Source organism: Gopherus flavomarginatus, chromosome 20 (assembly GCF_025201925.1).
Source record: "Gopherus flavomarginatus isolate rGopFla2 chromosome 20, rGopFla2.mat.asm, whole genome shotgun sequence".
NCBI classification, from domain to species: Eukaryota; Metazoa; Chordata; order Testudines; family Testudinidae; genus Gopherus; species Gopherus flavomarginatus.
In genome coordinates, this window is record NC_066636.1 from 22862708 (window position 1) to 22877048 (window position 14341).

A 14341-nucleotide genomic window follows, 5' to 3' on the forward strand; every position below is an offset into this window, starting at 1 on the left:
AGAGAACTAAGGGGAAGATGATGTTGCGGAGACAAGGCCCGCTACTTGGGTGCTATAATAGACTCACATCTGCAGAAGGGGCTGGGGTGGGATCCTGGCTGTTTACTGGATAAGAACAAAGGCCCTAAATCAGTTTAAATCCAGGCTATTTATTCCTTTCTTTATTGGGCTCTGGAGAATCCAGTTTAAAAGTGTAGCCACTCCAGGTTGTGGAAACAGTTGCCAACTTCCATACAGTAAATAAGTCCCCCAACTTTTACAATAAGCCAAAAATCAAGTTAATCCCATTTCAAAACGAGGCCAAAACAAGCCAATCCCTAAGTACCCCAACACTCTATGGGACTAGATCCCCCAGGTGTGCAGTCTGGGACTGTGGTGGGCCCACTCATTGGAGCCAACTTTCCCCAGCGCTATTGGGTGCTCGCACTCCCCCTATCCCTGGCCCCGCCCCAACTCTACCCTTTCCCCACCCCTACCCTGCCCCTATTAGACTCCTTCCCCAAATCCCTGCCCCGGCCCCACCTCTTCCCCGAGCGTGCTGCGTTTCCCCTCCTCCCCTCTCCCTCCCAGCATTTGTCATACGAAACCACAGTTTCACAGCGCAAGCTCTGGAAGGTAGAGGGAAATTCAGGCATGGAGCACACGCAGAGGCGGAGGTGAGCTGGGAGTGGGGCAGGGCGGGGAGCTGCCAGTGGATGCAGAGCACCCACCAATTTTTCCCTGGTGGGTGCTCCCGATCCGGAGGCGTTACATGTTACAACCTGAGGGATTTTGCACAACAACCCACCACTGTTCTGAGTACCCAGTGAAGCTGTGGCCTCCCTTTCCCGAGGGAATTGCACATACAGGCTAGAGCTGCAGGAGAGCTGGTCTCTCTCACCAACAGAAATGGGCCCAATAAAAGAGATTACCTCCCTCGCCTTGTCCTCACACAGCCTTGTCTCTGGCATTCAGCAATACATAAACTTAATTCAAGAAGGTTAACCTGTATTCAGTAGGGTTTGTCCAGGAAATTGCCACACCTGTAACAAATTATGAGGGATCTGAGAGAAAGGAAACAGTCCTGGGAGAAAGAAATAGCTGGGAAGCCTGCAGCAAGGTCAGGGCAAGGAGGCTCCCCTCCCCTCTCTTCCCAACCGAGGATGAGCAGGGAGAAGGGGACCAACGTATTTCCTCCCAACGGGAGAGCTGCAGACTCCTGTTTTAAGGAGAGAGGTAACAACTGCCTGAATTAACCTGCTCCAGAAAAGGGTAGGGGTTCCTGCCACAAGGAGAGATGGAGGGCTAGCCCAGGCCCAGGGCACAGGGGGTGGGCTTCAGAGCAACCCTAAATGCCAGGAGAACCTTTGCTTTATTAAATATGTTTGTTCTGGACTATTTGGCACCAGCTTTTATTAGTAAACTAGTCCTCTGGAGAGTAATAGTGAGTCAAGCGTTGACGTACCTACGAGAGGGGATGCCATTTTAGATTTGGTGTTGGTGAGCAGTGAGGACCTCGTAGAAGAAATGGTGGTAGGGGACAACCTTGGTTCGAGTGATCATGAGCTGATTCAGTTCAAACTAGATGGAAGGATAAACAAATGTAGATCTGGGATTAGGGTTTTCGACTTCTCGAGGGCTAATTTTAAAGAGTTAAGGAAATTAGTTAGGGAAGTGGATTGGACGGAGGAACTTGTGGATTTAAATGCGGAGGAGGCCTGGAATTACTTTAAGTCGCAGCTGCGGAAACTGTCGGAAGCCTGCATCCCAAGAAAGGCGAAAAAAACCATGGGCAGGAGTTGTAGGCCAAGCTGGATGAGCAAGCAACTCAGAGAGGGGATTAGAAAAAAGCAGAAAGCTTACAGGGAGTGGAAGGAAGGCAGGATTAGTAAGGAAAGCTACCTTGGTGAGGTCAGAACATGTAGGGATAAAGTGAGGAAGGCTAAAAGCCGCATTGAACTGGACCTTGCAAAGGGAATCAAAACCAATAGTAAAAGGTTCTACAGCCACATAAATAAGAAGAAAACAAAGGAAGAAGAAGTGGGACCGCTATACACTGAGGATGGAATGGAGGTTAAGGATAACCTAGGCATGGCCCAACATCTAAACAAGTACTTTGCCTCAGTTTTTAATAAGACTAGTGAGGAGTTTAGTGATGATGGAGGGATGATAAACGGGAATGTGGATATGGAAGTGGATATTACCGCAACTGAGGTAGAGGCCATACTTGAACAGCTTAATGGGACAAAATCGGAGGGCCCGGACAATCTCCACCCGAGGATATTAAAGGAACTGGCACGTGAAATTGCGAGCCCATTAGCGAGAATTTTTAAGCAATCGATAAACTCTGGGGTTGTGCTGTACGACTGAAGGATTGCTAATGCAGTTCCTATTTTTAAGAAAGGGAATAAAAGTGATCTGGGTAATTATAGGCCTGTTAGCTTGACGTCTGTAGTATGTAAGGTCTTGGAAAAAATTTTAAGGGAGAAAGTAGTTAAGGACATAGAGGTCAATGATAATTGGGACGAATTGCAACATCGATTTACTACAGGTAGATCGTGCCAAACCAATCTGATCTCCTTCTTTGAGAAGGTGACGGATTACTTAGATAAAGGAAATGCGGTAGATATAATTTACCTAGATTTCAGTAAGGCGTTTGACATGGTTCCGCATGGGGAACTGTTAGTTAAATTGGAAAAGATGGGGATGAATATGAAAGTTGTAAGGTGGATAAGGAACTGGTTAAAGGGGAGACTCCAGTGGGTCGTATTGAAGGGTGAACTGTCAGGCTGGAAGGAGGTCACTAGTGGAGTCCCTCAAGGATCGGTTTTGGGACCGATCTTATTTAACCTTTTTATTACTGACCTTGGCACAAAGAGCGGGAATGTGCTAATAAAGTTTGCAGATAACACAAAGCTGGGGGGTATTGCTAACACGGAGAAGGACAGGGATACTATTCAGGAAGATCTGGACCACCTTCTAAACTGGAGTAATAGTAATAGGATGAAATACAATAGTGAAAAGTGCAAGGTCATGCACTTAGGGATTAATAATAAGAATTTTAGATATACGTTGGGGACGCATCAGTTGGAAGCGACAGAGGAGGAGAAGGACCTTGGGGTATTGGTTGATAGCAGGATGACTATGAGTCGCCAATGTGATACGGCTGTTAAAAAAGCAAATGCAATTTTAGGATGCATCAGGCGAGGTATTTCCTGAAAGGATAAGGAGGTGTTAGTACCGTTATATAAGGCGCTGGTGAGACCCCATCTGGAATACTGTGTGCAGTTCTGGTGTCCCATGTTCAAGAAGGATGAATTCAAACTGGAACAGGTTCAGAGATGGGCTACTAGGATGATCCGAGGAATGGAAAACCTGCCTTATGAAAGGAGACTCAAAGAGCTTGGCTTGTTTAGCCTGGCCAAAAGAAGGCTGCGGGGGGATATGCTTGCTCTATATAAATATATCAGAGGGGTTAACGTTAGGGAGGGAGAGGAATTATTTAAGTTCAGTACTAATGTAGGCACAAGGACGAATGGGTACAAACTGGATATTAGGAAGTTTAGACTTGAAATTAGATGAAGGTTTCTAACCATTAGGGGAGTGAAGTTCTGGAACAGCCTTCCGAGGGAAGTAGTGGGGAAAAAAGACTTTTCTGGCTTTAAGACTTAGCTTGATAAGTATATGGAGGGGATGTTATGATAGGATAGTTAATTTGGGCAATTGATCTTGGATTATCACCAGATAGATCTGCTCAATGGTCTGCGGGGAGATGTTGGATGGGATGGGAACTGAGTTACTGCAGAGAATTCCTTCTTGGGTGCTGGCTGGCGAGTCTTGCCCACATGCTCAGGGTTTAGCTGATTGCCATATTTGGGGTCGGGAAGGAATTTTCCTCCAGGGCAGATTGGCAGGGGCCCTGGAGGTTTTTCGCCTTTCCCTGCAGCGTGGGGCACGGGTCGCTTGCTGGTGGATTCTCTGCAGCTTGAGGTCTTCAAACCAATTTTGAGGATTTCAATAACTCGGTCCTGGGTTAGGGGTTGTTATGAAAGTGGATGGGTAGGGTTCTGTGGCCTGCCTTGTGCAGGAGGTCAGACTAGATGATCATATTGGTCCCTTCTGACCTATGAGTCTATGAGTCTATAAGCGGCCTGAAGTGGAGTTACTGGGTTCCTGAGAAGGGAAACTGAGGCAGGGAATGGCACACTTAGCCAGGGCAGTCACACCCCGTGACAGTAACAAAAGGGGCATAAGCATGAAAGCAAGAGTGAGTAGGAAACAAATAAATACTCATGGCACCACCGTGACATTGGCAGCTTAGCCCACAACTCACGCTGCTTGCTTGTTGCTGTGATACTTTGGGGAAATCTCTTTAATTTATGACTTTGGTGTGAAGTTATGAACTCACTGTATGTACCTTTACCAAGCTGCAAAGTCCATATGGAATGGGCAGCCTTTTGGCATCTCTGTTGTCCTTTCAACTCCATGTCAGAACAGGAGGGGGTAGGGGCAGCGGCCTAATGGTAGGGGGTCATTTAACTTAAGTGCTCGCCCATTGAAATGTGATCACTCTCGACAACGGACTGGCTCCAAACTAGGAAAACTAGGTTAGCCGGGGTGAGGTTGCCTGGCAGTGAAGACACTTTTTGACAGTGACAAGGGAGTCACCTAGCAGAGGAGACTGAAAGGTTATGAAAAGGGAGGCACTGATCTAGTTGGGGATCATTTTTCCTCTGCTCAAGAAAGATAGGAGAAAAGCAATGGAACATGGAGGTGCTTAGGGGGGAGCCCTGCCTACCTAACTGCACATAGCTGGATCAGGCACTGAATTAGAATCCAGGGTTCTAGTCTCAGCTCTGCCATTGACCTACCTTGGGCAAGTCACTGTGCTTCTTGGTGCCTCAGTTTCCCCTCCTAACTTTGTCTGGTTTATTTAAGCTCTGCAAGTCGGGGACAGACTGGTTATAACACCTAGCACAACAGGGCCCTGGGCGTCCTTGTGACCTCTCACACGGCTATCGTACTAACAATACCATTGATTGTGAATTGAGACCCTTTTTACTGGTTAGCAGATCTTTACCTAGTGACCTCAGCATGTGAGTCTGCTTGTTGGATGCAAATGTTCAATAGCTAGTTTCGATGAGCAATTTTCAGGAACTGTTCAGTTCCAGCTCTTTCTGATTGACGGTTAGTGACTGGTTGCTAGGTGCCATGGTATCATTTTTGCTCTTGGGTTAGGTACCTGAAACTGTCTTAGAGAAGTATGCGGGATGACATTTTAGGCGACTAACCATTTACAGTAAAAGGCTAAGAATCTTTCAAGATTAACAAGCATTTTCATAATGACCTGGAAGTTCTCCAAAGAATCACAAATAAGGTAACAGTAAGTCCTCCTGAAAGGCAGACAATGCTGCAGAAACAATAGCATGCAATCATCTAATTAATTAAACTAAAGCAGACTGACTAGGGGGCAGAGTTAAGGTTGCATGGACATCACCAGCCAGAACATTTGCAGGCTTTCGAGTGCAGAGTTGGGTGAAATACTTCAGGCAAATAACTTTTATTGGACCAAAAATGCAGATTTGGGCTGACCAAAACAATTCAGGAATTCTGGTTGATTTTGGTGAATTCTTGCTCAGGAATAAAGAAACTCGGAAAAGTTGTTTCCAATGGATGTTGTGGAATTTCACTCCAATTTATTTTAAAAACTCTTTAAAATGTGTTGTTTTATTTGGGTTTTTTTAAAAAAAAACAATTCAGGTCAGGTGATAAGTTTCATTTGATTCAAAATGATTTTTTCTTTGATTTGCTGAAAAAAATAATTGGAGGGTCATCAAGTCCAGGTCCCTGCACTGAGGCAGGACCTAATAAACTCAGACCTGCCCTAACAGGTGTTTATTCAGCCTGTTCTGATGTATTTTCCCTCACTAAGGAATGTACCCATGGGTGCCTCACATACACACTCCTATCTTTGTTCTGAATTTTCTCAATCAGTTGCGCTCCAAACCTCTTGTCCTGCTCCTTCCCTATGTGTTTACATATTTAATGCCAGTGGACCTCCATTTCTGGGCCTTCCTGGATGCAGACTGATGCTTAGACTCCACCTGCAAGGTGATTTTTTTCTCTCTCCTTCTTTCCCTCTGGCAGGGAAGGGGTTAAATCAGGGTGCAGACTCTTTGAAGTTGGGGGGGAGGAAGGAAGCTGTTGGAATGTTCCATTAGCCTTGCAAAGGGAGGGTGCGTGGGGGGAGCTGTTCTATAACCCGGTTGTACAAACGAGCCATAATCACCAGACTCACAAGGATACGTCACTAGACATGAGTGTGCACAAATGTGAACTGAAATTGTGTCTGTGTTGGGGGGGTAATAGATTCCTCTCCTCTTCATCCCCCCCCTGCCCCTCAAGAAGAGATGGTTCAGTCACCTGTTACAGGTGAGACATACCTGGATGCTGCCTGCCATGGTAACTGCTCATCATGGGGGAGAGGTTTGGCCCTATTAACCCTCAGAATGCTGGTTTGCCCCAGGGACCAGCCAGTTCCTGAGGGTTTGGGAAGGGGCCACCAGGGGGCGCTGTGCTGGGGTGCTGGCTTCTGGCCAGTGGCAGCACCGGGCCCTACCTATCTCCCCATCCCGCTCCATCCATCGCTCTCCTGCACCCCCATCCTCCAGGCTGCCCCCCTCCCATTGCAGAGGACAGACGCGAGGAAAAGGAAACCGGCTAATGCCACTTTGCTCCCCTCCTGCCTGTGTCTGGCAGCAGCTCGTCCCTGCCCCCTTTTGGGGAGGTACAGGGGGCAGTTTGTCTGTGTGGGCAGGACAGCCAGGGCTTGGGATGCTGTGGGGATGAGACTGCAAAGGGGAGACAGCGGGGGGGGGGGGCAGGGGACCAAGGCTGGATGTGGGGGTTGGAGGTGGAGCTGCAATGGGGCTATATAAGGATGATGGGGAGAGGAGGACTGAGAAGGGGAAGAAGGGGTCAGAAGAGGAGGGAGGAGGGAGAAGTGATCAATGTGTGTGTGGGGGAGTGGTAACAGAGGTAACATAAGGATATTACTCAATGGCTAATGCAAAGCATGGCCCAGTGGCTAGGACACTAGCCAGCGACTCTGGGTCCAGTGCCCAGCTCTACCAGACACTCCCTGTGAGACCCCAGGCAATGCTCTGAGTCGATTGGTGCCTCAGTTTCCCCACCTGTGCCATGGGGATAGCAGCACTCCCCTGCCTCATGGGAGAAGGGAGGGTTAGGGTAACTTAGAGACTGGGAAGTGCTCTGGTGCTAGGGTGATGGGCAGCCAGGTAAGTAGCCGAGACAGAATGTGAAGGTGGGTATTTAGGGGCTAGTTCCCCTCTCCCCCAAAGTGATCCACAACATTGCAACATCTGCAAGAGACAAGCCAGTTGTGAGAAATCTGGGGCCCTGGTACAGGCCCCACCCACTCTTATTTGGTCTTATTTACAAAGACATTAGAGAAGTTTGGGGGGCCCCTGGAGCTCAGGGCCCTCCTTTTCCTCCTGTCTCATCTGCCCTGGAAAGAGGCTTCTCTAGGGTTGGCCACGGTCCTAGCCTAAGGAAAAGTGGTGTACTGGCCTAGGTTGTCCAGATGGATTTGCTGTGTGGACAAGGCGCTTCCTCTCTCTGGGATAATGACAATCAGCTCCCTGGAGCACTGGGTAGTGCTCATGCAGCACTTTGAAAACCACAACACTAGAGATGAGCCGGGCCTAATCTGAACTCAGGAGCTTCCAGAGCCAAAGTTCCAGCTCAGTATGATGTCCTAGGTCTTGAACCCAGGCCTGGGAGTCCTTAGATAGCTGCTGCTGCATCCTGGCCCCTGCACCCACTGTCAGCTGAAACCTAGAGTGCCCACAAGCTGGTAGGACTACAACCTCAGCCAAGACTCCACCCACGAGAGCCCCGACTGGAGGATCGTCCGACTCCACTGATTGGTCCAACCACACTATTTAAGCGAGAAGGAAGAACAGGTTTGTCTGAGCAATAATGTGGCTTCCTGTTGTGGCTGCACCCAACCTGCTTCCTGTTTTGCTTTTGCCTTCTCTTGTTTCCACCCTGCTCCTGCTCCTGCTCCAGCTCTCTGTTCAGTCCTTGCCTCTCCTCCATTTCCTGCCTTTATGCCTTCAGTTACCAGGCCTGGCTCCGACCCCGGCCTCCAACTTCTGACCCCGAATGTCTTGACCCTTGGTTGTGCCATTTGGTATCTGACCTTGGCTCTGATGCTGGTCAACTGATAGTTGCTTCTGATGCTGACCCTTGGCTTCGTTCTCCAGCCTGGATACCTGCTCTTCCCACTAGACATGACTGCTGCTCTGACTCCTAGGCCAGGTCACTTACAGCCTGATCCATAACAGTCTGTCCCATCCCAGCAACTCACCCATGTTGGACTTTGGCAGCAGGGCTAAATCATACAAAAATGGCCACCGGGTTTCTAATGACCCAAAGGGACCTTGGGTTTATGTGTCCTCTTCCTCGTTAGTTTAGAAAAATGAGGCACAGGTGGTGAAAGTGAGACATTCTGCCCTGGGAGAAGTAATGTAATTGGCTTTAATTGCGTTCCTCTGGATTTATGCTGGTGTGAATGAGAGAAGAATCAGACACTAGGACTGATGTAGCTGGAAGAGGCTGAATCAGAAAAGTTTGTGAAGTCCTTCCATGACCTCCTGTGTCTTGATAAGTCACAGCCACCAGCCCCCATTACACACACACAGTCAGCCTGGGCCCCTGGTCAGAGCTCAGGGTATTAAGGTCATGATTAGAAGACCAAATGCAGCCTTATGTACGTAAGTGTCAGACTTCTCCAAGAGCACCCAAGAGCACCCACTTCATTTGGGTCCTGCTGAGGAAATCTAACCCTCCAGCCTTCTGTGAACAGCTCGGCTCCCAAATGCTCACCTCGCTTTCCTCTTTCCCACAGAGCAACCCCTCCTGAAATATCCTCCTAGGACTCTGGGAATGTCTAGGAGAAGCCACTGATTTGGTGTTAGGATGTTGATCCTGAGACTATGTTGGCTGCTCATGTGCCTCATCCTCACAGGTAAAGAGTGTGTGTGTGTGTGTGTATATATATATATATATATATATATATGTAGCTGGTTGAGAATTTTCCACTGGAATGAAGAACGATTTCTGCAAAAAAAAAAAAAAACTTTCTGTGGGAATTCTTTAATTTTGTTGAAAACATTCATCTTTTCCAATTGAAAATTGAAGAAAAAAAAGTTCTGGTCCTTTTGACCCAAATCAGAATATTTTGATCTGTTGAATTGACCCAAAATGTTTAATTTCGAATCAGTTAAACAAAATGTTAAAATAGCATTTCTCTGTCAGCCCATTGCCTCATGGGGGTTGTAGTTTGGGCCTCCATTCTCGCCTCTGGGCCAGGCTCCCTGGAGGACTACATGTCCCAAAAAGCAATACAGGCTCCCTGTTACCAAGCTGTGTGGTGCATCATGGGAGTCACATGACCTTCAGTATATTATGGGAGAAGGAGCCCAGCCCAGCCCATAGGCATCCAGCTCCCAGATTAGAGCTATTAAGAGTCAATGTGCCTCAATGGGAAAATGCCATTAATATTGAACTGATTTGAAACAAAGCATTTTGGTTCAGTTTAACAAACCGAAATGAAACATTGCCATGCAGGAATGTCAAATGTTTTCAGTCAACAGTGCTGAAACTAAATCCTTCGATGCTTCCAAACTGAAATATTCCAGGGTTTCCATTCTGCAAAATAACTTTGAAATGTTGGCTTTTCATCTTGATGTGGGATGGAAAATGAATGTTGAAATATTGTCGTTTCCCAGCGAATGGAAACTCCCAGTTTCCTTCAATTCATAGATAGGTGGAGGAACGTGTATGTGGATAGAGAGGCATGCATGGAGATGGATGGATGGATAGATAGATATATAATATTGATCTGCATGAAATATCTCATCAGAATCAGAAATCATTCTCACTTTAAAGAACTCCACTCCATCAGTTTCCTAACCTCTCTCTTTCTTTCTGTGTTTCTAGATGCACGCACCACCAAATCCCAGGCGATCCAGCTGACTGGGATGGTGGGAGGGTCGGTAGTTTTCCCTTTCAGAGTTCCCCCGTGGGTGCCCGTGGAGACGATTGTCTGGAATTCGGTCACAACCCTCGCCACATTTACCCCCAGGAAAGGGAAACCAGCTGCAGTTAAAGTGCTGGATAAACGCTACATAGGGCGGTTGAGGGTCTTGGACCATACGTATTCTCTGGTGATTAGCAACCTGAGCATGCTGGACAGGGGCATATACAGAGCGCAGATAAACACGGAGTTCACCACCACCGTGACAGAATACCTGCTGCGCGTATACAGTGAGTGTGGGAGTGGGCTGCTGGGGGATCATTTGCACCAGCTGACGGTTGAGCTATTGGTCTGTGGGGTTGCTCCTGCATTTCAAAGGTGCTGAAATCCCGTGGCTCCCCTGGATTTCAAGAAGAGATGCAGCTGCTGAGCATCTCTGGAAATCAGACCAGAGCCAGGGAGAGGAAAATCAAACTCTCGTCTCCTTTAAATTCAAATGGTGTCTGTTTCAAGAGCTTTCCTTAAACAAAGACCCCTCAGGCCAGTTTCTTCCAAGGGTCAACAGGGAGCTAGTCAGCTCCTTTGAAGCTCTTTAATGCGTGCATGGCATTCCAGTGCTCAGTTTTAATGAGGGGCTCATGCTAATTTCTCGTCTTCTGCAGCTCAGATGTGGATATAACTGGGTAGGTGTTTATTTCAACATAAATATATATTTTTAATGAGATTCCCCATTAAAATACTTGTACATAACATCTAGCCCCTTAGACACATCCACATGTAACACTCGTCACCTTGAAAGAGCTTGGCAAATTATGGGCCTACTCCTTCTATTGAAATCAAGGGCAAAAATCACATGGCAGCAGGATCACCAAAGCCCATTTGGGGCGTAGTTCCATGCTGCATATGTGGGTCTCCACTTTGTGGACTTTTGAATCTCAGGGCAAACATTCCTGGCCGTGTGGCGGTTGGGTGAAAATTTTCTGTGCAAACTGTTTTTTGAGGGAAAACTGGGTTGTTGAATAAATAGATTTTTTTTACCTAAAGTATCTATTGGAAAACTCACCACCCAAAAACTGAACATTTTTTGGTTTTCACCTGAAAACAGAGCATTTTGATTTGGCTGTCCTGCCATGGTGCCTCATGGGAGCTGTAGTTTGATGGCCTCACTGCCTTGTTCTCCTCCACAGGCTAGGCTGCCTGGCCAAACTCTGTCTCGCATGATGCACTACCAACGTGCATGGCCTCCCTTCTCTAAGGTGAGACCATGATGCATCATGGGAAATGTTGTCTGACTAGGAAGCCTGGGCTGTAGAGGAGAATGGGGACAGGAGGCACCTGAACTACAACTCCCATGAGGCACCACAGCTATATTTCAGAATTGAAATATTTCAGTTTTCAATTTTTAATCAAAAACAGAGAATATTCCATGTGGAAACCCCCTGACACACACGTTTTCTGATCAGCTCGATCTGTGACCTCCATTAACAAAGAGTAATTCATTGTCTCCAGTTAGTGGCTATATCATATGTAGAAACTTAGGCTGCAGTAGCAGACTCATATCTTAGTGACCTGGTCCTTCAATTCATGTAGTTTAGGCTTTCAGATGCGGAAGGATGGGTTCAGTCCTGCAGACGACCCCAACCAGAGCTGTTCTTCCAGAATAATCCTGCGTATATGCTATGTAAAGAGATGAGAGGGCTGGGAACCTGTGGAAATGACCTGGGATTGCACAGAGGGGCTCAAAGCTACGTGCAGCGCAGGGAATCCTCACTGCTCCCTTTCCCGTTTCGTATTCCCTCCGACACGCAGAGAAAATCCCAGTCCCAGATGTTGCCGTTGCCATCCTGAATGGAACCTGCAACCTCCTGCTAAACTGCTCTGTCGCCGAGGGATCGGAAAGCGCCACCTTCATCTGGACGTACACCCGCAGGAGGATCATCCAGATCAAGGAAGGACCCACCCTGCGCATCCTGAGCCGGCCAAGAGCTAAAGACATGGTCCACACCTGCCTGGCGAGGAACCCTGTCAGCCAGAGCTCAAAAACGATCTCCATAGAAGACTATTGTGGTAACTTCCAATCTAAGCATCTCTAGGATCCACCTGAGAGGCATGGGGTCCTGGGGTCAGCGTGGCCATGGCAGGGCTGCATGGGTTATGATCCTGCTGTGTGAAATCTGTCTGTGAAAAGAGCCTGCCACATGCCTCAGCCTCACCTAATCCTAGATGCAGGCCTCCATCCATATAGAACCATGGCAATGGCCCAAGCCTTTCAAGCCCTGACCTGTGGGCATGGGCCAAGTCTTCATTACAAAGTTTTGTTGGCACAGAGGTGCTGGTCCGTGCCCCTGACTGACAGAGCTGAGCCAGCCAAAATCCCCATGTAGGTGCAGCTGTGCCGACAAGCGAGTCCTTTTTGCTGATCTAGCTTGTGTCGTTCAAGGAAGTGACTTAACTAATACTGACAAAAGATCTCCTTGTGCTGCTATAAACTGTCCTCACTAGGTGGCTCTGCTAGACTAGCTATACCAGTAGAGCTGTCGCAGCAAAGCTTGTCTAGTGTCGTCTGTCTAGCCTGTAGAGAGAGATGGTGGTCTGCTGCTCCAGTGCCCTGCCTCTTGCCCCATCACTTACACCAGTGGAGCATCTGGCCTCAGGAGGTCCCAAAAATCCTTTCTCATTTCGTAGCATTTTATACCCAGTTGTGCTGGTGTAAATGCCTGCACCGGGTTGTGAGCTGTCTGGGGCAGAGACTGTCGCCTTGTTTGGTGTTTGTACTGCACCTTGCACCACGGGGTCCTGGGCATTACTGCAAAGCAAAGAACAAGTAATATTCAGGGCAATAGGGAATGGGGATAGGCAGGAGCGAATAGCTGCTTTCGCAGGCAGAAAATAACCCCAGAGACCTAGAGCTGCTCATTGCAGAGGCAAATGTTCATTGTGCGTTTGTCTGTTTCGACAGAAAGTGGCTCACCGGCATCCATTTTCCAAGCGCTGAAGGCAACGTGCTTCTTCATGTTCTTTGGACTCCTCTTCAGCATGACCGATATTCTAAAATAAGGCCCACACGCTGCTGTCGAATGCAGACTGAGTGACGGGAATGCATGCAAAGGGAAGATTTGTTGCTGAGGAGGATACAAATGTCACCAACCCTTGCTGTAAGTTGCCTGAACTGCAGCCCTTCTAATCTGCACCTGGATGTGAAGAGTTGCCGCTGCAGAATTTATTACTGTGGCTTTTTAGAAAGCTACTGTAGATTACAAGCAGCAAGATGCCGAGGCATTTCCCATCTGCAGGCAGAAGGTGATAATCTCCTAACGTCTCCTCTTTATGGGCATGAAGCATCACGCCTGAGATCCAGCCAAAGGTGTGATTGTTTGCTCATTGTGTTAACTCCAGTTTACCAATAAAATGCGCTTCTCAGTCAGGCCTGAAATTACTGATGTGCTCATAAAGATGTGGGGCTTTTTTTCCAGTTATGCCAAGGCTCTGGGTGTCGCTGTAATTCATGCTCAGAGTGGAGTAAAGGGACCTTAGTGTAAATGAGACTCTATCCCCCCAAGATCTTCAGCTAATAAAGACCCCTCTGCAAATCAGTGGGCCTGATCCTCCCCCGGCTTGCACCTCAAGGGTTTGATTCACCATTGTACTATGCCAGTGGGTGGTGACTGCTGTGGTGTGGAGCAATCTAGTGGGCAGGAAACCCCTCCCCATTTAACTGCCAGCTTCCTCTCTCACTCATTTCTGCATTTGAGTTCTTGGCACATTTATCTGGGTGGGAGGGGGAAGAAAGCCAGTTAGATGGGGGCAGTGGTGTTGCCAATCCCCCACATTCAGAAATCAGGAACCAGTCCATCCAGAACTCCTGCTTTGCGAATCACAGGGGTTTGTGGTTGTTTTTTAATACTCAGTGTTGGGTTTTTTTTTCTTTGCCTTCTGTGTTTTTCAGCTTTAGGGTTCTTGCTTTCAAGGCTTTTTTCTGCAACTACGGGGGGCTAGATCCTTTTTTTAAATGAAAGCCGAGATTCTCAGGAAGCCACCTTCATCCAGGAGCTGGGCTTGCAGAAAACAGGTCAAAATCTGGAGAGTTGGTAGCACTGGTGGCAGCTTCCCTGCTGCCCAAATTGTTAATGAGGGGGAGCGGAGGAAGGACCTTCCTAAGTGCAGAAGATGGGGAATCCTTTAGCTTGGCTTTTACACTCTGGACTGCCACATGGAACAGCCACGGGAAATTCTTTCCTACCTGGCCTTCTCAGAAGCTCAGCTTGGGCTCTGAGGGACAATGATCTTCACCCTGGGGTA

General features: G+C 47.9%; 1 protein-coding gene across 3 annotated transcripts; it reads left to right on the forward strand.

Annotated features, from left to right (window-relative positions):
• The first annotated feature begins 6904 nt into the window (after positions 1-6904).
• Positions 6905-13466, forward strand: LOC127038229 (SLAM family member 5-like). Of its 3 annotated transcripts, none has more exons than XM_050930746.1 (5): positions 6905-8322; positions 8912-9031; positions 10006-10332; positions 11852-12109; positions 13002-13466. In XM_050930746.1, exons 2-5 carry the CDS (start codon positions 8983-8985, stop codon positions 13097-13099), a joined length of 732 nt encoding a protein of 243 aa, XP_050786703.1. In that variant the 5' UTR covers positions 6905-8322; positions 8912-8982; the 3' UTR covers positions 13100-13466. The 3 variants fall into 3 exon arrangements, with proteins under 3 accessions (XP_050786703.1, XP_050786702.1, XP_050786701.1); XM_050930745.1 differs by having other exon boundaries at positions 6905-7964; XM_050930744.1 differs by having other exon boundaries at positions 6905-9031.
• The last annotated feature ends 875 nt before the right edge of the window (positions 13467-14341 follow it).